The sequence below is a fragment of the Trachymyrmex cornetzi genome, unplaced genomic scaffold (genome assembly GCF_001594075.2).
Source record: "Trachymyrmex cornetzi isolate Tcor2-1 unplaced genomic scaffold, Tcor1.1 scaffold83, whole genome shotgun sequence".
Classification (NCBI taxonomy): domain Eukaryota; kingdom Metazoa; phylum Arthropoda; class Insecta; order Hymenoptera; family Formicidae; genus Trachymyrmex; species Trachymyrmex cornetzi.
In genome coordinates this window covers 608,447-633,511 of record NW_017300169.1, presented here as the reverse complement: position 1 = coordinate 633,511, position 25,065 = coordinate 608,447, and the positions used below count along the sequence as shown (strand labels likewise).

The window sequence follows — 25,065 nt, the reverse complement described above, 5'->3', positions numbered from 1 at the left end:
CTCCCTCTCACTCTTTCTCTCTTTCCTCTCTTTTTCCTCTTCCCCTCTATTTATTTACCTATTTATCTATCGATCTTTCTTTCTTCCTCTTTTTTTCTCTATTTTCTATTTCTGATCATTGCGCATTGAAGGACGAATGATATCCGACAGTACAGTTGGATAAATGCGCAATGGGAAAGACCGATCTTACTCTACACATAAAATATGAATGAACCGGCAAGTGCATTTCTTGCAGGAAGAACTTGAGAAAATTCCTTCGTCGTCGTTCGCAACGAGTGACGCGTATTTTATTTCCGTAGACACGCCGTAGACATGCCGGCATAGATGGAATTAAGCGAAAAATGTACAAGTAGAGTAACAGTTAGTGGTATTCTGCTTTATAGAAATATAAAAGAATGTACTTATTGAAAAACAAAGCACAAAAATAAAATTATAATATATACGAGATTATATATGATTATATTATATATGAAAAGTTTTTGAAGTTAATCAGAAATGAGAGAAAAGCAAACACAGACGTTATGATTTGATTAAACATCCTTCCTAACATTGTCCTATCGATAATGGAACAAGAGCTTAGGTAGTTCCTCGCCGATAAAGTTCTTAGAGCTCTGTTTGAGCGTGCAACTAACAGCTCGAAGCATCACCGTGGTGCAAATTCAATTCCTCCTTGATCGGCAAGGACTTAACCATACCACTGTCGCAAACACAATCAAAATTTCTGTTACGGTACATCTACGATGATTAAGGCTACGTAGAAATCGATTAATTGGAAATCAGCGCGAAAGGAGCGAATTATAAATAGAGCAAATTAAATGGTTATTAAATCAATTAAGAATATAAAAAATATAAAAACGATTCGAGAAACTTATAGCGCTTCCTCCGATTGTTCTAGTCAAGTCTATAATGCCAATTTACCGGTAAATTTAGTTCGCTTTTCGATAATCGAAATAAATTTAATGAGCCACTCAGAGACAACATTAATGGCACAAATGGAACTGGATCAATTACTGCAATTTCCTAACTTGGAAATGGCTGAGGAAAGTTTATTGTTACTGTTTCCTAAGCTCATCCGAATCGATGAAGACTGTCGAGTGTCATCCCTTTTGCTCAGACTATTCCCTAGCGTGAAGTTTCCCAACGACCCTTCTACGTGACACTTTCGCAAGAAACTTAAAGTTTGACAAGCGGAAGATATATTCTCGAAAGATGAAAGGCGGCATTGTTCTTAAGTGATTGCCTAGAAACGGCATCGTTTACAAATAGACCGGTATTCAAAGTTAACCTCAAAGTAACACGCCGTATTATATCCCTACAATTAGTCGTCAAAATCATCACTGTTTTAATCTCTATTCGATTCTGTCGAGCGCTTTGTCGTTGAGATAAATGTATTTTCTCTGGTGTATCTCTTGTAAAGTGTTTTAATAAACCCGAGTTATTCAAAATATATCTCTTTCAAAATATTGCTAGCCTTTATGAAGAGGAGGATCTATCTAATGCTCTTAAAGTTCTCGGCGATGAAATTTACATATTAAAAGTTAAGTAGCTACTTTAACAGTAATGGACAGAGCTGGCGTATCAGGGAGTTGAAGTGAATTTGGAAACGACCACTAATCTGTTGGACTAACCGTCCTTCGTCATGTAAGCGAACAATGGTGCAGTAGAACTTTGAAACATGCTCCATCCATTTTAGTAGTTTTCAGAGGATCAGCTCGATCGGTAGTTGCTCAAAATCTAGTTTCGCGAAATTTAGTGTTTATTTTACAAACACTTTTAAAGTGCTGCGAAACATTGAAGACACATTAAATAATTACTTGCTACACTGGAAAAAGGGTCTAGTTAAATTAATTGGAATTCTGGTTAAAAATGAGCGAATTTTTCGAATTTGTTATAATTCTATAATAGTTAATGAAATCAGAATTTTGACCGATATAAGAATCTTCTAGTTCATTCAATTTCAATGAAAAATTTTTCCTAATGTAATTATATAAAATTGATTGTAATTAAAAATATACAGAAAGAGTAGTTTCGCTAAAGTATTAAAAAATTTAATTGGATACTAAAAATAATTTTGTTGGACTTTTAAAATAATTACATAAGACGTTCGAAGTGGTTGTTAGAATTTTTTACAGCATTGCTCACCATGTTTGAGTTTTCTACATAATTATTTTAATGGTCTAACACAATTATTTTCTGATCTATATCTATTTAAATTTTTAGATACTTCATCAAAATCGTTCCGTCTATTAATTAACGTTAAATTAATTAACGTTTTCATTTAATTTTTTTCCATTGATGAACAGCATTTACAGAGTGTAAAATACGACACTAATATGTATCGCATTAATACTATTTTTATTGGTCTTACGACTAAAATGTGTGGTGCAACGAACAAATAGTATATATCATAAGGTTTGATATGTACTATTATTGCGTTATAGCGTCAGCTTTTCCTGTGCATACGCACAGACCGCGGCGAAATCACCGCAGCAATAAATCCGATATCACCGCGTTCCCGATGGATCTCCGATTGAACCAAAAACATTTCGGTTCCACTTTGGTGAAACCATTTTTCGTTTAAATTCTCATTGAAATCCGTATATTTATGGACGACACGTCGATACAAACGGGAGAGGGGCGCACTGAGCACACCAGATTTACGATTAAACTCTCAGTTGAATATGGCTGACGCGGTCAAAATCGGTCATTCTATCGCAACGAGTCGAGAGCGGACAGAAAGTGTGTTTTAATTCTGTTTGACACCATAATCGAACTTTAAAGCTGTTAATCCGGTAAGTTTCGAGAGATTTGTTTCGAAAAGAAATGCAATCAAATTGTATTATATTTCAATATGCGAATATCTACGTTATTCTTTTTCCAATTCCATTTTACGCGTGGCTGCGTCATAAATAATAGCAAACAGGATTGATAACATTGGTTGTAACTTTTTTTGTATATCGTATATATGATGCAGAGAGATGCATGTTATTTTTGTGAAAATAATTTTATAAAGCGTGATAGATTTATAGAGGGATATTACATGTTTCATGAAATCGTGTCTGATGCCATAATCGGAATGCGCGTTTGCGGTCTCACAAAATCTCATAAACTTCACAGAGAATTCAGAAGGAATGAAATATCACGAATATATATATGACAGTACATTATCGTTTACGTAATACATTCTTATTCAATATTAATTTTTATATCGTTCTTTTACTTCAAAAGTAGTACAATTAAAAAAACGTAATTTTAAAATTATTCCTATGAATGAGTTAATTAAACATCATCTTATCAGACCTGGTTTTTTTTTTAGTTAACTTAAATGATAATTTTAACCTCATTTAATCTGATAATAATGTAAAAATTGTATTTCTCTAGCTATGATTTATCACTGAGCTGATAGTTTTGTAATGTGATAATTTTAAAAGTTACTTACTGCAAAATTATTAACTTAGTGATGGACCTTGGTTAAAAAAATTCAATTTTTCCATTATCATGCTAAGTTTAATCACAACGAAAAATCTCATACCTTAGTAACTAAAAAAGAACTAACTACTCCATAAAACTAACTTTATAAAAATCGTCTTAATTGGAAAAGGGTTTAAAAAGAAAATCATTACAATTCAAAAAAGATAATTTTTTAAAAATTGTGAAATTAAAAAGGACAAAAATAACATTTGAATATGTTAAGAATATATTCTTTTTGATATTATTTGATTAATTAATAATTTTTTATCAAGTTGAAAAATAGTTTTTCCATCATTTCGGGAAACTTAATTTTTTTAATTGTATTTTTAAAGTAAAGGAGCGAATCTCTTTGTAAGTATGAGAGAATTCGAACCGCAATGTATATTGAAGTAACGTATAAGTTTGTAAAATATTTTATATCGTACTCACCTTGCCGAAATTCGAGAGACCACCGATTTGAGGCACTTGACCGGGTTCATCCGCCGTGCTGCAGTCTGCCCTAACGAACCAACAGGTCAGTAACTCAGTAGCTACAATTGTGAATGTTATGGCGATAGAATTCTCTCTAATCACAGGTCTCCACACGCACCCGTAACGATAACGACAATAGTATTATTCGCAGGACAGCAGCTCGCGGCGAGCCACAATAGCTAGTTCGTAATCATACCACAACTAACTTGTTTCTATTCCGAATGATCTCGGGAATATTCTAGTACATAACTTCATTAAATGTACATTACACAATAGCGTTCATTAGATACGATAAATGCCTTTGAAGTGAACTTAAGTCTTATTATTACTGTCTATTTTTAAATATTACTATTTTGATTTTTTTACGTTTTTTAAACAGAATAAGCCCAAGAGAACGCTGAATAATTTATATACTTGAAAAAAATTAATAAATTTTCATACATATTTTTAAAAAATAATATTAACATTTATTTATAGTAAGTAAATATTTACTTAATAAAAAAATGATAATTTAATCAAATTAATAGTTCTTATGCCAAATAAATATATGTTTACATTTCGTAAATATTTAATTAGAACTATTCAAACAAATATTTATTAAATAATTAATATTTTTAAAAATATTAATTAATTTTGTTTAGTGTAATTTTATAATAACTTAATCTTTTTTTTTAATAAAAAATCGATATATATATTATTTGCAATGCTTCTTTTAATCCTCAATTTTTATAGTTTTATCTCGGAATAGTTACGAACATTTCTCTATGATTCATTGATAAGAGATTAACAATGTATTTTTGTGCAGTATGATGTATTGGTAATTGGATTCTGTGATGTAACGCGCAAGTAAGTTACGTCCCGTTGAATTGGATGGTTTTTATGCGAAAGACAACGACCAGTTTCTATCTGTCAACGCTGAGAGAAATAGATTTTCCTAATATTCTCCCTAGAAGTCATTTTCTTCAGTACACCTTACACATGTCTTTTCGTCACATATCACATTATGCCATCCTAATTCTCCCGAGGCACGCGGCTAATCGCGATAACAACTGTCGGCGGAGTGTACAGACGAAGGAGAGTTAAATATCTTATGCAGATAGGGATTATGCGAGACGTACGACGTGCTTTAGGCGTCAGCTCGAGAACTCGAGGTAATACCACGCTGACAATCGTGCGCATTAGCGCCGTATCCCCTAAAGCAGTCACGAATGGAGCAATGATGCGGTGGCAATAATGGTAGCGATAATCGATAATCGAGCCCATAATCGGCCGTCGCGTTGCACTATCCTTCGACTCGATTTGGGAATCGCTGCTACAAGTTTTAGCCACACCGCCGGATTTAATTGCAAACGATGAGGACGACGGCGAACACGCGCCATTAAACGTCGCGGCTTTTCCTCTCGTTCAGTACGAGTGGCCAATTCGAAGCTGCACACGGCGCCGTCGTCGAACGTTCCGCCGTATCGAACTTAATCACGTGGGACTCAACGATCGGGCACCTGTCGCACTACGTAAACGCGATTTCGCGGATTTATGGTCGCTCGCCTGGAGAGGCGCGACAGCAGCAACCAGCTGCATTTTTGTTTGACCGTGCGTCGTAATCGCCCTATCTATCGTGAAATGCCGGTTGTTCGACGGACGCGTATAATATTGCTACAATATACATTAATCCGGACGGGATTTATCATGTTACACGCGAGATTTAATTGCTAAGCAACGGATGAGCAAAGCAGGGATGCATGAAATATAACGGCCGTCGCGGAAATAAATCGCTCTCGGTAACGCTTCTATTGTTGACGATTTTTATTGACGTGGCTTTGCGCGTATTTTCGCGTGGCATTTTTCTTAGGCCAGGTTAAAGGAATCCTAGAGTAGTTTGTTTTACCGGTTCATGTCCAATACAGTTTAATTCTACCGATTTCTACCAATGTAATTTAATTTTAATTTTGTGTGTGTGTGTGTGTGTGTGTGTGTGTGTTTCAACTAAGCGCTTTCTTTTTTTAATTTTAAAAATTAAAAAAAGAAGAACAAGTTAAACCGAGATTAACACCTTTAGACTCTGCGTAATGTACATCAAATTTAAAGACATTATATCCGTTGAAATTATTTAATTTTACATATATTATCTGATGTATATAATAATGTACATGTTGGAGAAATAGTCAAAATTAAAAAAAAAATTAGCTGTTTAGTATGAATTATTCATCAAAGTGCGAATAAAAAATTTTGTTAAATATAATTTCAATAAAATCAAGTCTGAAGAGGTTAAAGTTAATCTATTGATAGAAAAGGACATCAATAGAATTTATACGATTTACGTGTCGTTGAAACATTACTATACTACTACATCAATATCGCACGTACAAATTTTATAACTAATTAATTTTTCATATTAGGTATCTGAGCTTAATTCTAAAAACTAAAACGAAACTTTTATATAAAGCAAGTATTGTTACAAAACGATGCCAAAAGCCGAAACAAATTATAATTTTCCGATTTTTTGTTTTTGACATAAAGTCGACTGATTTGAATTACATTATCGTTTAAATTTTAATTATGGAAAAGATTTTTAAATCTGTAAAGGTAGTTAGGAAAATATTTATTTAAAAAATAATCGGTAAAAAAAACAAACGACTTTAGAATCCCATTAAATATGCTTGTAGAATGGAGCTGGACAAGTTGATCGCCGTTTTGCGTGTCCCTCATTATACGTCGCGTAATAACGAAGTATTATTCGACGAAATGGCCTGAAATTCTCTTTTATTCTTGGTTACACGAAAATGCTGAGAATGTTGTAAAACACGGCATTTTAAGTAAATGTACCTTGTTTAAATTACTCTTCGTGAATTACCCTTAATTTGGATAATTTTAAACAAAACGTAAAATGAACATGTTGCCTAATTGAATAAAATGCGGAAATTGGTGAGTTTAATCTGGACATAATCTTTAAATAACAATATTGGATTGCAAGGGAATTGACACAAAAATTTCAAAATTCATAAATTCGTGTTGTGTTGGTTTTGATAAAAACCTCTATTGAAAAAATTTTATGTGGCAAAAAGAGTGTTTGGAAGATAAATATAAATCCATTCCAGCCATAAACGTGGTAACGCATCAAAATTTATCTATAATAGAGCAGCGATTCTTCATCGCGACGTCGTAAAACAGAGCGCAGTGCCATAAAATCGGAAGCCGAAACCGGGAGGGACAAATCGATCAGAGCTCATCTCGCTCGTAGAAGAACGACGTGTCGGAATGCGCGATACTTTCGCGATACATCAGTTCGAAAAGCTTTCTGTCGCGTTCAGCGACAGCAAGATTCTGTCTTGCAGCCGTCGAAAAGACGTCTCGTAAAAGTTCACCGTCGCTTCGGCCATTGTTTGTGCAATATTTCGAAGCTCCATCTGCTGCGGCACCAGCTGGGCCGTACAACCTGCGATCTTCACGTAATCTCGCGTTCTCGTTCGATAATTTCACTATCCCGAAACAGCTTGACGTGCGGTAAAAAAGGATTGCTCTGAGTAACTCCATCAAAGGTTAGAGTAACGTCGTATAATTAAATTTTAAGGAAGAATTTTGTTCGTAAAAAATATTGAAACTTTGTCCCTTTTTACTATACACTCCAGATCAACAGTTTAGAAACACTTTTTAAAAATTGACATTTTTGACATTACTCAATCAAATATTCATACACTGAGAAATTTTTCGTACTTGTGACTGTAATTACATGTTACCATAATTGTGGTTGTTACTTAGGACTGTTACTTTTGACAACTTTGAAGATTGGAAGCTTCGAAAGAATTTGAGTCTTCAAAGTTAACTTGGAAACTGTCGAAGTTTAAGGTGCCTTCAAAACTTCGTAGCTTTGAAGATTTGAAGCTTCGAAAAATATATTTGTGCAAATAGAAAAAAATGGAAATATATTTGTATATTCACAAATATATATTTTTTATGAAAATATATTCATTAATTATATTACATTAATAATTTTATAATTTTGATTTTTTGATACTTCAATGTTCGAAGAATTTTGATGCCGAAACTTCGAATCATTGAAGCCTCGAAGTTCAAATGTCAAAGTTTTCAAAACAAATTCAGTCCTAGCTATTATGCTATAAAGTTAGTAATATTAACTATATGTAAATTGTATAAAAAAAATATATATACACATATATATTTAGCACCGAAAATGACTATAAATTATAGTTATTATTATTATAAAAATGGTTCCAGTTATTGTAATTTACTTGTGCTTTTATAATTTTTTTTGGGTTAATCACATTTATGTGTGTGTAATGATATGTCTTGTTAACAATAATTCTTCAAATCCAATAACAGTTTTTGAACGTAAAGAATTATTATTTAAATTCATTCTATTATATGGATATTTAAATAATTAATTCGAAGAATGTATCAATTTTTGAAGTGTTTCCAAACTTTTGGTTCGAAGAATATGTATCATTTGTTTCTATTATATATAGGTACCTACATATTTGAGTGCTAGATAAGTTTCTTTGGCTATTAATATAAAAATAAATAAAATGTAGTAATGGTAATTGAATATTTCTGATGAATTAGTATTGCTGCAGGTTTTTCATGTTTTCTGAGAAATAAGGGGTGCATATATAGACCGCTTATTGAGTACTCTCTGAGCAAAAATTGGCAAAAAAGAGATTAATATGTTTATTTAATTATTATAATATTTGTAATATCAAATAACTTATCTATTTTATATTATGAATATTATAATAAATAAACATATATTAATCTCTTTTTTGCTCAATGATATATAGTACTGAATGCACCCAAGGATTTTGAAATTTTTTTTAATTGTAAAATGACCGATTTAAGTGCAATATTGTCTATTCACTTAGTTGACTTTACGGAAATTAAAATTTTACGAAATGTTTTGTAGTATAAAAATATAAAAAATATAATCCACAAAGTAGGACGACCTTTATAACCGATTCTTCGACGCTGCAATTATCGTTTTTTTCAATGCGGCCGTGGCTTTGAAAGGCCATACCAGGTAATACCGTAAAACTATGATGTCCGTGAATTTTGCGGATTACTGCACAAACGCACCGTGGTAACGTTATGCCGTTGATCTCTTACGGTCCGCGCGCGAACTATTATAGGAACTTTAATCCGTTTACGTTAAACGTTTTACTGCTCGCGTTCAAAGCGATAGCTTTTAATGCACGAGAAATGAACGAAACTGTACGGCTTGGAATTACTACCGTCGACCGGGCGTTTCGCTCTAGGCAATGCAGATGAAAAGTCCTATCAGCAAAGGCACCGGCGATTGCATCTGCCGCGACGATCTGTACGTTATTACACGGGTTGTGGTCCATTTTCAGCAGCCGGACGGTAAAATTCTATACTATAATCATTATTCACGCATCAATGCAAATCAGGTAATGTATTTTTATTTCAGTTTCTGACCTGGGCGGGGCGTTGTAAATTATTTACATTTTCACTATTGACTCTTTTTCGCTCGTCGATTACATGGCTAAGTTTAGATCTCGCAATCTCTAGTAAGCGTAACGAATTATTACAAAGCTATTCCCGATTTGAAAAATGAAACTTATTCAAACTTCGGTTTTGGCATTTGAAAGTCATTATGTGAGTAAGCAATCTTTCGTCTTAACCTTTCAGAGTTTGCGACAGGTTTATTGGAGCCACTCAATTATAAATTTCTTTCAGTCAAAAGTGTCAAACAATAAAATTTTTTTTAGATTACATCTGCAATTTGAATTGTTTTTATTAAAATATATTTATTATTCATTCTTTTTTATATAAGTTATATTATTTTAGTTTCTTGAAATTAATTAATAAATATTTTTTTAACATAAATTAAATAAGTCAAGACTCAGCATTAACTTGTTCCCTTACTTCAAAAGAAACACAAATTAAAAATGTGAGATATTACCATGAACGAGTTAGGATTATTTTATCATAAAAAGTTAACTAATTTAACTTCACAGATTGTCTGCCAAATAGTATTTATTCTTAAAATTTTTAAAGAGCTTATAATTCTTTTTACAAAACGACACATTTTTAAAGTTATAACGTTTTTGTATTGTAGATAAAAAGGAGAGCCTTTTACATAGAACGTTTATAGAATTAAGGTAGTTTTGGCAATCAAAGTTTGGAGAAGAAATTGTTTTTTTTTAATTTAATCATTTTAGCTGATCAAGCTAAATACTGACTGTTTTGATATTGTAATTTATGTTATTTTTGCAAACTTGTTATAATTTTGTAGAATATCAAAATCGTAACTTAAATGGGGTAATTTTTTTAAGGATTGTGAAACGAAAATGTACCAAAATGACATTTAACATTTCTAAAAGTCTATTCTTTTTGTTAATATTATTTGGTTAGTCAACAATTTTGTTGACTAACCAAATTGAAAAATAATTTTTCCCCTTTTCTGAAAAACTAATTTTTCACTTTTAATGTAAGGGAACGAACTACGTAAATATTAGATAGATTTTGATGTCAGCTCTGAAAGATTAATCCGATTGCATTTACCGCATACGCTTTTAACGCTTTGATTTAAGCGAAATGAGTTTGAACCTGATTTAGAGCTTGAGTTGTGTACGTATAACGATAAGAAGTAAGAACCTCTAAAGTCTAAGGAAATTGCAGCTTGCGTGATACAAGTGTAATGGGTTAACGTAACGCGTTATACTCGCTTCTCGTATTGTGCACCGCTTTAGAGCTTGAGCGTCGACATTCTTATTTCTGCGCTGGCACACTCACCAAGGCGTATTACACGTGTGCGTGAGGGTGAGATACCTGGCGCCCAACTCGTACAGCATCCTCAGGACCGCCAGACTCGCTCCGACAGCATGGCCCCCTTCGACTCCTATCAGGCTTGCTAATCTAGCCTCTTTGTGCGCCCTCTCAATACCTGTAACCATATATACATTATAACTTATTTCATGTATTCTTTCCTTCCTATCATCGTTATTCACAGTGAATCTGGAGTCTCATCGCATTGTGGACCCTTGTTCAGATGGGACGTTGGATCATGAGTTTTGTATCATGAGAGCCCGATAACTTGGGGATGAATGTGTCGGATGTGTGTTTCAGACTGATAAACCCCGCATGTAATGCACTTTTAACCCTGGTTGCTGTTTAACATTACGAAGAAGAGATATAAACGCGAAGCTCTCTACATTTCGGTCTCGTTCAGATTTACGCGTTGTCCATTAACTTTTCTCTCGACAGAATAATCTTGCTCTCACGAGCTTTCGCACGTAATGCGAGTGACACGTGAATCTAATAACGGCTGGAACGTTGTTACGAAGTTTCGACCGTACCTCCGATAAGTAATACCGATGGTAAGTGGATCTACGAAGTTTGCAAATTCTCTTTGCACGACATTGGAAAACAACGACAAAGTCGCACCGGAAACAGCACTTCCGACGGACATATGTACTTATATACCGGAATTGCGTCTGAAACGAAAGTTTCATCAGAGAAAAATGCTTCAGTTATGAATGCAATATCTTTTTCACGATCCCCTTTTGTCTCGCATGATTTTCAGCGTAAACAAGGCGAATGCAGAATTCAATTACGATGTGCACAATGCGCGATGCACATGGATCATAATTAAACGAGCTTATCCGGCGTCTCCGATCTTCGGATTAATTAAATCTTTCAAATTGCCCGTGATTATCAGAAATGTCTCATCGCAATCGTTAATTACAAAGTGTAAATAAAAGTTAATTAACCCTGGTGCGGTGTACGACGTCCAAAGCCCGAAATCCGATCGAAGAAAAGCTCGGCTTGCAGAATCGGAGCTCTTAATCAGGTAATCGGGCATTTTGTCAGCGTTCCGCGAATTCGATCTGCGACGTTTAATCGCTTAATCGAATTGGACGGCGTGAGATCTGGTTGGCGGTATATCTGGAAATCCAATTTTGCGGTCTGCGTTTTGCGGATTTGATTAAAGTACCCGTTGGACACACGTTGGAAGGGAGGGGAAGGTTCGCGAGGTGTGTCTCGCTGTCAATATGTTTGCGTAAAATTGCACATATATGATTACGATATATATATATATATATATATATATATTTATAGCGCCTTCGCAGACGAATTCTTAATGGTTGCCTGTGATACTTCGGCGTCGGCTTACGGTGGCTTTACGGACGAGTTCGATAAAAGGGGGAAAAAAAGTACGCGATGTAATTTATCATCCAATTACAAAGAATTCACGGCAGCTAGGTGGAAGTAATACACTTGACGCCAACGGCGGATTATCGCGCTTCTAAAAATATCGTTCCGCAGCGAGGTAATATCACAAAAGCAGTAACCGGAATACATAATACCCGCGCTGCATCGTTACGATATATACCGGTGTATATTTTTAATACGTTCAACGTGCCTATACTCGCGTACCGGTCGAACGATCGATAATTGAAGAGCTCATGCAGATAGGGTTTTTGCATAGGATAAACGTTTTCGGAGATAAATTCAGTTTTATGATTTTAGGACACGCCAATTTTACAGTCTTTTATAACTCAAAATGACTCTCCTACTTAAATTAAAAAAAACACACGTACAAAATGAAAAAAACCAAGCACTATTCTTTTAAAAATTAAATTGGTCTACTTCCTTTTTTATGCGAGCGACCCTCACAGCGCTGGCATTGACGAATTATAATTTTCTTCATACTTGCAAAAGTTTGTGAAACGAAAGTTTGTAAGTAGAAGAAGAGTGCCTGTACTAGAATTTGCATACTTTTTAAATGTATAATCCCGTTTTTAGGACGACAGATCGTGGAAGCCATCTTTCAATACGAAAACTTCTGACGTGTCTACACAGAGAAAACGGTTTTATTATAGAAATGTCTGAAAATTTAACTAGATTCATATCTGAAAAGAATTTCATTAAATTGTTAAAATAAATATATACAACGCTTAAGGATGTATAGTCTCTATAAAAAGTAACTGCAATATTCATACTTCCCATACAAAAATGAATATTAGGTATATACACATGAATCAAATCAATAAGATCAATATTATAGTTCAAATAAAAATTTTCTCATTTTATTTTAATTATTTTTTATAAAAACATATTTACTTCTTATTAATAATTTTGATATGGGTTTTTTATCTAAATTTTTTTATTTAGGTTTTTTATTCAAATTTTAAAAATTTGCCACTCTATACTTTCTATATTACTTTCAAATATGATATTATTCCCTTACTTTAATAGTGACATAATTAAAAGAAATTAAGTTTTTTAGAAAAAAGGAAAAATATAATTATTCAATTTAACAAAAAATTATTCACTATCAAGTGATATCGGCGAAAAGAATATATTCTTAGAAACATAACCAATCATTATTCTTATACAACCTTTAAAAAAATTATTCTTTTTGAGTTGTGATGATTTTGATATCCTACAAAATTGTAACAAATCTGGAATAATTTATCAAACGTGACATAATTCAAAATATCAAAGCAATTTATATTTGTCTTGATCAGTTAAAATAATTAAATTTAAAATAAAATAATTTTTTTAAATTTTAATCACCAAAATTGTTTTTAAATGTTCTCTGTCAAAACTCTTTTTTATCTACAAAAACGACACAAAATTTGTCACTCTTGTAGAAAATATTACAATCTCTTTAAAAACCTTAAGAATGACATAAGTGCTATTTGACAAATAGACTGTGAAATTAAATTAGTTTACTTTGGATGATTGATAGAGTAATTTTTACGTAACTCATTTACGATAATAATTTGAAAATCACATTTTTTTAATTGTGTCACTTTTTTAATTAAAAGAATGATATAGAAAAATCTATAGTTTGTTCATAATGGTTTCATTTTGTTAAAAATGTATATGATACGTCCTTGAATGTCAATGATAATGCTGTACAAAATTTAGACAGTCTAACAAACATTGAATCTTACATAATTTGATGGTCCAATAAAATTATTTTTAGATGTATATCTAACTAAATATTTAGATACTCTAGCAAAATCGTTCTTTCCGTGTATTTAAGATCGTTTTAATTTTGCCTCCTTTAGCTCTCAACGAATTCCTTTCTCCAACTTTTTAACGGCGTAAAGCTTAACGATGCATTTCTTCAGACTACATTTTCGAAATAAATTGCATGCGTCACAAGCGAATGTCATTTGTCGCGGCTTTAATTTTTCCCGTTGACGTGGCCGACGATTACGTTGTATTACGGCTTCTCTAATAGACGAATGGACGAAAAAAGAGTGACGCAAATAAAACGCGTGCTGTCGATGGTCACCTGATTTAGTGCGGCCTGCGATTTATACTTTTGCACCCGCCCGCACGTAACGCTGATACATTTGATCCTGCGAGTGTATCGGTTCGGGGTGTCCCTGCACGTACGTACGCACATATATCTTGCACAAAGTGCATGCGAATGTATGTACGTGCTCGCGCTCACGTATATACCAAGACTAGCATTTCGACATTATCGGAGGAGCTACGGCGGGCTCCATGGTTTCAGAACATTCTTCCATTCCTCCTGGAATTTCTCATCTTCCACGTTCTACCGGAGCCCTTTCTTCCATCTGGCAGATTGCTTCCCCAAAGTGCTATATTTTGTACTTTCTCGCTTGCGAGCTCTCTTCGCGTGAAACCCCCTTTTGCCAGACGGGAGAGATAGCGCACCACCGTGATGTGTAACGTGCATGAAATTTGCATATTTTTAAAAAGACGAGCACGCGGTTTGCTTTACGGTGACGTACGATCGTTTGTCTTTCTATCAACGCTCGCATAAATGTATTGCGAGTACAAGCGGAGACAATGCTTCGAGAAATATGAATCGAGAACGGATTGCGCGTATATAAGAGGTAAGGTACGTGATTTTCTCTACATCTACCACGTGTCGAAGGAAAAATGCGGTGGAGGACGTAAATGCAACTCTGAAAATTAAACGTGACTTTTTTCGAGACAGATACACCGGCGAATACTGTGCGAAATTGTTTTCCTCAGAAACGTCACTCGCCGAGGTGGATTCAACACTCGAAAATATCACGCGAAAATGCGAAACAGTGTATGCCGGAAACACAACGAGCGTTTACATTCTCCGTGATACCTTGGCCTTTTTAATCAGCGGTGAAAAAAATTCCCGTGACACGTGGGGAGGGAATGCGGGAACGGGCTGTCGGTTTCGTACAATCAGCTGTCCGTATGTATGAACGGACATATGCGTATTTTATGTTCATTTGCATATGGATGTGCACGGCGACATGCAGTCGTCGACGTTCGGGGTTATCGAACGGAGTACGTCGGTCGGTAGCGCCGGACCGACATTTTTCCATTCCAGTTGGAATTTACCATCCGGCGCATCTTCCTCGTGTTCCATCATCTTCCCATCGGATTTACGTTACGCTTAGACAGCGCGCATTGTGACAGCGGGACGGCGAAATCCAGCAGCAAATATTTGCTCACCAAATATAGGAAATTTTCTAAGAATTCGTCTGACGCGTACACATCCTCGCAAAATAAGACACATTAAAAATAACTAGGAGAGAGAAAGAGAGAGAGAGAGAGATGCTTCCTTTAAGCGAACGTTAAGAAAGAAATAATAGCAACTGAGACGGTGAAAAACTATGGCAGAAATTTTACATTATTTAAAAATGAAAAAGAATTCGATATATTCTGTTAGAATGCAGGAATATGCACGGAATTTCCTATACAAGGTAATCCCCAATCTATTATATATTAAGCAAAATTTGCTTTAATCTCTTCCGTTTCAAATTTCTTCGAATAAAGCTCTATCAAAGGTTTCATTGAATAAATATCATAAAACATTTAATATAATTCTCATCAATATCGCTTAATTTCGCGTTTGATTGAAATATTCATTTCGATTGCCTCGAGTAACTCTATTTATATAATACTTGCGGAGAAACAAAAGCATAATGACTATTTCCCGTAATATTAAACTTGATAAAATCGTCTCTGTAATATCCGTCTCGCGAATATCTATCTTTTCTTACAAATACGTACGACAAATAAAAATCAATCGATAAAGCGACGCTATTTATCGGGACTTCGTTCATTTTTTCTTATTTTTTTAATGTTGCAGATTCATCGTGTTGTAATTACCGTTATCATCGACTTTTCCTTTTTTTCCAATTTTCGTATGTTTAAAGAAAAATCTATCAAAATCTTGCGTTTATGATATTCATGTCAAAACATTATGATTATAATGGTTGCAAAAATAAATGTAATAATAAAAATATCTTTAGGGGGGAAAAGCAATTTTTTTTTTATTAAATTATATGAAGGCATCACAAAATTAGCGCAAGAATGATGGATTTTCTACAATTTCTATTTAAACTTTAAATCTTAAGCCGTAAGTAATTGATCAATCACATACGAAAAGAATATTGATTATGATTGGTCACTTTCTTATGGCTTAAATCTTAAAGCTTAGATAATGAGCTTATTATAGAAAGTCTATGAGATAAATACGATATAAACATTTACAAAAATCTCTAAAATAAGAATATGTCTAAGACACATCCGAATCCTTTAAAATACTTGACCAATTTTTAATTTTTTTCTAATTATCTCTTTTTGATTTTTAAATTTCAAAGGATCAATTATCTTTTTAGTTTTTAAAAAAGAGAAACTAGTATATATATTATTCTTATTTAATTCAAATCTTTTGAAAAACAATTACAAAATGAAAACATGACAAGTCCAGTGGCTGTAACAATTTGTTATTGCGAAGCGGCAGTAACGAATATGGAACAAAGTGGCGTACAGAATTTATCGTATAAATGTGATTTTCGAAACGCGCCAAATAGTACACTGTATTTTTATCAATACGAACGCATTCGATCATCATCAAATTTTTTTATGGCATCAATAAATTTGTTCCGTGCTGCGTGAAAGATTCGATCCTCTATGTGGAAATTTCGCTTTTAAAAATAGAAGAGAACCGATACGAGAAAAACGTTTTTCCCTCGGATCGATCTTATTACATTCTCGTTTTTTCCCCAATCCTTTAGGGGAACATCGCACCTGGAAAACTCAACTGTTCATCGGCGGATCGTCCTGAAATGGATTCGACGAGGTCGAAAGATGCTTCTTACATTGGAAAAGCGATTGCTCGTTTCTCGGATCGCACTTCTTCCACACGATCTAAAGTGCATTCTAAATTTTTGAGAGAAAGAACACGTAGCGATGATGTGGAGGGATGCGAGAACGAAGCGCGGGATGGAAAATGACGATTCTGGCTTGCCTCCGAATGTCGAGGGATCTCGAATATGTCGAGAACTCGAAGCGGGAAATAGGTAACACGATTCGACAATGAAAATTTAATGCTGTAGCGATTCGCTCGGTTCCAGACGCTCCGGGACGTAGCGAACACGTGCTGCAGACGACACATTTCCAAGGGGGACATTTTAAGTTATATTTTTATTTTCGTGAGAATATCCATCAGCATGCGAAACATGCGAGACATGGAGATTACAGAAAAAGGTCGGCGCAGAGTGCGGACGCGGATAATGGCCGGGAAAAAAATTTCATAGAATGAACCTAAAAATCTGTTTGTACGAATGAGAGAAAGAATTACTGTGGATTTTGTCTCTATAACTTTAAACATTAGCCGGGGTCTGTTGGAGAATAGATTGATATAGCGAGTAATTATGCAAGACTGATCCAGTGCCGAGCAACACATTAATCTCCGGGCGAAACTCGGATTATCAAGTAATATGCCTGGCATTAAAGGGTTAAGTGGAATATTCGTTATAATTTGGGATGGATAAATTTCCCGTCGGATGAAAAATAGGGAGCATTTTAAATTGATGGCTCTCAAAAGTTCTTCTGCGGAATGTCGTTCACATATTTTTCTGAGTGGCGAAGTGCCGACCAAGCGAACTCAATCGAAAGTATTCTAAGCTTGAAAGTATCGAGCGAAACTGAGGTCAAATAGCGCTGGCATTTCGCCAAATGTATCGCCGGTTGAATTTTCATTCTCGCAGGCCGTGATGGATTTAATGTTTCGCTAATAACTTATACATTCTTGAATTTATCGCTGCATTCATGAGCCCGTAAACGGACAGATGAAAATACGAACCTTCCGCTGTGGTAACGAGGACCATACTGTCCGCATGCTTGTTGACCAATCGGCGAATGAGATCTATCTGTTCCAGGGCCAGCTGGACCGAGTCGAGATGCTGCGACGAGCAGGGCACATACGCGGACCAGAACTGCAACAATAAAACGAAAATATATGTAAGTTAAATCGCACCTCAATTTATTACTTAATCTTTAAGTGGGTAGGTGGAGCCACAGTACTTCAGATATAGATTTTTTTAAAACTTTGTTCTGGGAAAGGAAAATAAAAAGCATTGCCTAGATACTAATGTAAGTTTAATTACACATAACATATTGTATTATAAAAAAATGTAATTACACTGAGGGAAGTATTAAATTTTAATAAACATTTTTTGAATAGTACTCAGTATCTCCCAAATATAAGTATATACTTATTTTTGATGTAAGAATGATTAATTTGACTTAACTATCATTTTTTTTACCAAAAGTATTTTCCTTACTGCATAAAACCAACATTTGTGGAAGTGTTCTGAGCAGCTCATCTATCAACTGTGGCATCTTAAATTATCTACTTAAAAATTAAGGGTTAAAGCGCACAAAATTTATAAGCATAGTATAGCTAGCATAAGACCGTTTGGACCAATGAGCATGTTATGTAAATGAATATGGAAACTTTATGTTGAATGTTCATTAGTTCAAACGATCTTATATTATGCTATGGTATGTTTATACATTTTGTATGCTGTAGTTCTAAAGCTTTTGTTCACTCACCGTTATTATCTAAGATTATGACGTTAGAAGAGAGAACACATAATAAAAAGTCTTGCAAATTGTATTTGAGTAGAAATATTTTTTAATGAAATAATATTCGTAATTAATAAAATAGATTTATAAAATATACAAAAAACTGTGTTTCTGTTTCAGGAAGAAATTAAATCATATTCATTTCTATATGGTTTTAACAATTTTTCTATGGTTTGACAATTTGTCGTAACAATGAACATAGCTTATTTTCGTTTTTGGTTATCCATAATTCATTACATGGTCATTTATTGATTAACAAAATAAAAAGGAGTTTTTGATATATTTTACAAGTCAGTTTTATCGATTGTAACCCTAGTAGCAATTTATTGGCAATATTGGTTAAATATACGGCATGTGTTGGAGACATATTGAACTAATATTAAGTCAATATTGTACCAATAAATTGTATTACTAGGGAAATGTTGTTTTATCGAAACATATTTCCATTTCCATATTAATATATTTTGCAAGAATTTTTATTGTGTATTTTCTCGTTTCTAACGTCAAAATCTGAGATAGTAGCGATAAGTAAGCAGGAGTCTTAATTTACATAAACATGTTGAACGCGATGCTTCTGATTTTTTAATATTTAATACGCACACACATACACAAAGATCATATAATATATTGATATTTTACTGTAATTCATGTACAATGAGTAAACGTAAACGCAAAACTAATTATTATTTAATTATTTCAAAAATATGTAAATTTTATATCGCGTTGAACTTTATGGAATTTATTATGTTAACGGATATATTATAACGTTATTGTAATATAAAGTAGGCTGTTCTTATGCCAAAGCTAAAATCGATAAAAATAGCGCGATTTATTGCAACGGATTATCTTTATTCAATATTGGCTCTCGGGCTTACTCGCGTTTAAAACACGATAGTATTAATCGCATTCGTATTCTAATTACAACATATTTCTGACACATATAATGCTCCGCTTTAATCCAGCATCTGATAACGCTAGGAATAATTAAATGCGTATTACGATAGTCTACAAACGCGGGAGTAATTTGCATTTTAAATGGTTTGATATCGGCGATGATAATAAATAACGAAAACTTTAAGGGTCGCTTTGCAATGCATTCAAAGCAAGAATAAACGGCTTGGTTCAGAATAATTTAAATGTTCTGAACGTGTCTCCTAAGGTTACGCTCCATGCACGACATGTACTTGGCGCTGCAAAAAATAGCAAATGCGACTTCAAAAAGCACGCGATGCGAAGATCGTGATTTCTGTTTCTCTCCCCGTCACGCGAGATCGTCATGTACAGCGATATAATTAGTTTCTCCTACTTACTTTTCTTCGTTACGACATCCGTTTGACATTACTGGGATTTATTCGCATTTTTTAGACGTTTATCATTCACAATCAAATAAGCCAGTGCTTAGATTTCTTTCACTATTAAATTCATAATATCAAATTATACCCAATTTGCATAGCTATAACCGCGGAGGCTTATACAGGCATTTTATTTATATTTGATTTATTCTTGGAGCCACAAAATATCTTTATAATTTTATTTTTATTAATCTAAAGAGTTTATTTTTCTTAATTTATTCCTTTTAACGTACACTGTCAAATTCACAATATCAAATTTGACCATATTTGAATTATTTTTTATTCATTTGTATAGATCGTCACTGCTCCTCTATTCAATATATGGTTAATTTAACTGAAACAATGGAGTTATATAAATTTAATTTTATTATTTACTAAATGCATACATTAATGAACGTTGTTTGAAATTAATCACAGAAATGAATTGATTTATATTTTGTCACACATAGAAGTTAAAAATAACAAAATGTTACTTAACCACGGGATCGAGTTGCCATTGATCTCCTTTGATATTTAACGTTGTACAGCCTGTACACATATTTCTCTTGAGGAAAATGAGAAAACGCGATTAAGCGAAGTTAATAAATTCTTATCAAGAGGCTGCTGGCTGATGTCCCGTCGGACGACACCGTCGGAACTTGGAAATGAGAAACATTAAGTTCTTACACTCGGTCGGAATCGAGGCCATGGTGTCTTACTTCGGTGCGAATTTTCCGCATTATGCACAAGTGCGCGCATCGCGCGTCGGCGGGAAGTTTTATTTAACAACGCGGACGAAATTTATGCCCGAAGCGTGAGGTTACCGTCGCGGTGTCATAAATCAACGTACACGGAGGAGGCGCGAGAGCACTTCCGCTTTTTCTCGTCATGCCCTCCCCCACCCCACCCCCCTTCGATGTCTGCCGCTGACAGAAATTGCACTGTGAATTGCGACGCCGCTAATAGTGACGGGCTTTAATCGCGTGCGATACCAGCAGTGGTAATTACTACGTTCGAGACGTCTGTATTTCGGCGACTTTTTCCGCGAGACGGCTAATTGCGATGAGTAAATAATTCAACGGCTGCGGGAAGTTCAGTCTACGCTTGCGGTTTAATGGTGGTACGCCAAACGGAAACGGCGAGACGGCAGGTTCTAACTCTAACTTCTAATTACTTTTGTACATAGCTGAATATCTACTTGCGGCAAAACGATCGGAAAAAGAAAAGACGGACTTGTCATTATCGAACGAGTGAATGATTATATATAAGCATTAACATTCGGGAATATTATAGTCACCTGGGATATGTCTTTATACTTTCACCTAGCAACGAAAATCTGTGAATTATAACATACATATTGTTTTAACATATTTCTTTTTTTAATGACTATTTTTAACGAATCTTTTTTTAAATAAGCGATTCCACCGAAAACTCATAATAAAAAAAACTACTACTCCCAGATAAATGGACAAAATATTAACGGTCTTTCATAATTTTCTTACCGTTTTATATATGACATACGTACAAAGATACATTGCTCGCATTGAGTTAGACACTGTCCTGAGTTCGCAGTTATCAGCAATCTCAATTTTAAACGAATCTCAACTTCAAACGGTGGAAGAAACGTGATTTTACGAGATTACGAGAACAGAGCTACGTAATCTTGCATCAGAGAAAACGCAAGGATATTAAGTAGAATATACTGACGTCTGTATTAGCGCACAATCACCCTTCATTCTCTCTTCCTTTAGATACCTATTGTAAGGAAGCAGTTACCATGGTATTTTAGGTCAGACATTCGCAGAACATGTCTCAGTGCACGTGCGCGCGTGTGCACGTGTATACGCGAGATTTCTTTTTCCCTTCCGCACCACTAGTTCAGCCCCGCACGAGAACGAGCAGTAGTCACGGTGAGTTTTAGGTCAGACGTTCGTAAAAATACTCTCCTCTTCGTGTATAGAACGTGTCGCGTCTGCGATTCCACTTAAAGGCGAACTGTGGCTGTAAGAGCTGCTCTCTTATATATACGTTTTAGCAATTTTGTGGCTGTACGATACGAGCTGGCTATTAAGACGGCCGTTTTAACTTATCCTGTGAAGAGCACTACGCGAACAGCCGAACATGAAAATCAATTAAAAAAATTGCTTTCTTTTTCATCGTGCTACTTTAATTCTTACATCTGGCGTTGTATAAATTTTAAACGTATCTCGTGTTATGGTATCGCTTATACTCCATTTCTTAAAATATAACATAATTACACATCATTCTTAATCCAATTTTGAAGCAATTTTCAAGTCATTCTAGAAAACTTCCATTTACATTTAAAACTATAAATACTAGAACATCTCTTAAAAGCTTTTGAAAGGACTTTATAGTTATATATTATATTATCAAATATTTTAAAATTTAAATATTTTTTGGAATCTGAAAGTTTGGAGTATATCACAAATTTTGATGAACCTGCAAAAATTATATCAAATTTTGAGCAAAACTATTTACTATCATTTATAAATATGATCAATTAATACTTTAGTATATCACAAATTTTGATGAACCTGCAAAAATTATATCAAATTTTGAGCAAAACTATTTACTATCATTTATAAATATTATCAATTAATACTTTAATTTAATATCTGACATATGTCGCGTATTCCTATTACTTAAAAAAAACATAAATCACAAAATAATATAACTTTTAACACATTATTGTGCTAATATGCCAAAATTTTTAGAAATTTCAACATTTTTAAAGCTTAAAAATTTTTTTAAGTAACAAAAAAAGTTTTCAAAATTTTTAAGAATCTCTAATTTCAAATAATAGAAATAAAAACACTTTTGTTATATCTTCAAAATCATTAAGTTAATGTGCTTGTTAACCCATATTACAAAATACAATCATTAATAAATAATATTATAATGTTAACTGTATTAAAATATTTTAATAAATAATTGCGACGAAACGAAATTAATCGATCATTCAAAGGTATTCGAAATAGGTGACAAAATGCTTTTATTTTAATAATAATAATTCAGGCGAAAATAATCGGTACAGAAGCTGTTCGCACTGCAATCTTTTCCTTTAAAATTCTGAATGTTTAGTCGAAAAATTGGTACTAAAGAAATTTGATGCGAAAATTGGCTGTTAACATTTTTTATGTTCAAATATCAATACGCAAAAGACAATTGTGTTTTTATTGCCATTTATTCAGTTATTGAATGTAAAAATATATAATGAGGAAGCGGGACAATAATGGAAATTCAATTTGATCGCAGTTATAAAAAAAAAGGGAAATGGAAATCGTATTTCGCCGTTGGCTTTCCAACTTCTCCATCAGTCTCCCTCCTCCGTACCTAAAATTCCGAAACAACCACACGAGACTTAAATTTCTTTCCGTCCGTACGAATTGCTTCTCTCACAACGAAGACGCCGAAAGTGTAACGTAAATTTCCAGCGAAAATCCAGCGACGCGATAAATCAGGATGCCTCGACTCATCTCAAGTTAGAATGCACTTTCGCGATTTGTGATGTGCCGGAAGTGCCGAAGGTTTCTCGAGATAGACAGCCCGAGGGTTCAAACGAAAGTATACTCATCACACGTATTCTTTGGATTCTGCGACGCGCTAGTGTATCGTGTGAGAAATTGTAGCGAGATCTTTTGACTTTCTTTTATACTAGAAATAGCCTCTCTAAGTAAATAAGATCTTCCTTGAGAAATGCTGGAAAAATGCTGTATACAAAGACTAATAGACCTCGTGTAATATCCAACAGCGAAATTTTTATGTTATAATGTTGCAAAATTGATGTCTGTAATCTGTTCTGTTGTGGAATTGAAAAAGCGGTCGTTGTACGAAAGGATGGAAAATCTCGTCTATGCCGCGATGCCGTCTAAGATTCTATGTAAGTCGACGGCACGCGATCAATGGTAAGTAACCTTCCGCTGCCGGATACCGCCAGCTCGTCTGAATTAACCAGGACAGTGATAGATCGAGGCGAGCCTCGGTTTGGCTGCTGTATACATTCGATATATGCGTTATGTACATGTTACATGAATGTGTACGCGCGTTCGTCCCAATGGACATAACCGAGTGGTTATCCCTTTCGTCTTGACGTTGGTAGACTGGATATCTTAAGGGATCTGTCAAGGTCGAAACATAAGCAACTCAAGATGCAAGCTGTATGATCCCTTCCTTTGTAGAAAAGTACTACTGCACGGTAGTATTTTGAGGCACTATCTGTTACTATTACACTATTACATTACAATAAGTGCGCAGTAGTGTTGTAGCGCAGTAATATCTCAAAATACTGCGCATTAGTAGTGCACAGTAGTACTTTTCTACAAGAGTTCAAAGATATCTTTTTTTTAATATTGAAAGTTTCAACGTAATATATCTACTGTTTAAAAAGTCACGTTTATGAAATTATATGTTAATAAGGTAAGAAGATTAAACAGCCAAGAAACGAGCAATGAAATCAGGCAGTATTATAGGTACTCACCCTTAGTTCAAAAGTTATACAAAATTTAAATTATTAAAAAATTGAATATTTTTTTTTGCATTCGTTTGCTCATCGTTTGCTCGGAATTTTTGTTTGCTCACCCTTAGTTCAAAAGTTATACGAAATTTAAACTTTGGGGGGCCAATTTCACACTAGCCCTCCAAAATTAAAAAATCGAATATTTTTTTGCATTCGTTTGCTCGTCGTTTGCTCACAAATGCTCCATCGGAATTTTCGTTTGTTCACCCTTAGTTCAAAAGTTATACGAAATTTAAATTTTGGGGGTCAACTTCACGCTAGTCCTCCAATATTAAAAAATCGAATATTTTTTTTGCGTTTATTTCGTTTGCTCATCGTTTGCTCACCCTTAGTTCAAAACCCCTAATAAAAAATAAAATTTAATATCAAATCGTT

General features: G+C 34.1%; 1 protein-coding gene across 1 annotated transcript in view; it reads right to left on the bottom strand.

Moving 5' to 3' along the window:
* The window catches only part of LOC108768963 (dipeptidase 1), a 108,700-nt gene that overhangs the window by 52,060 nt on the left and 31,575 nt on the right, over nucleotides 1-25,065 (bottom strand). The window contains exons 3-5 of the mRNA XM_018519692.1: nucleotides 18,038-18,170; nucleotides 10,708-10,858; nucleotides 3,901-3,970 (exon numbers count right to left, since the gene is read on the bottom strand). Coding sequence (XP_018375194.1) covers nucleotides 3,901-3,970; nucleotides 10,708-10,858; nucleotides 18,038-18,170 — 354 coding nt within the window. The remainder of the gene's footprint in view (nucleotides 1-3,900; nucleotides 3,971-10,707; nucleotides 10,859-18,037; nucleotides 18,171-25,065) is intronic.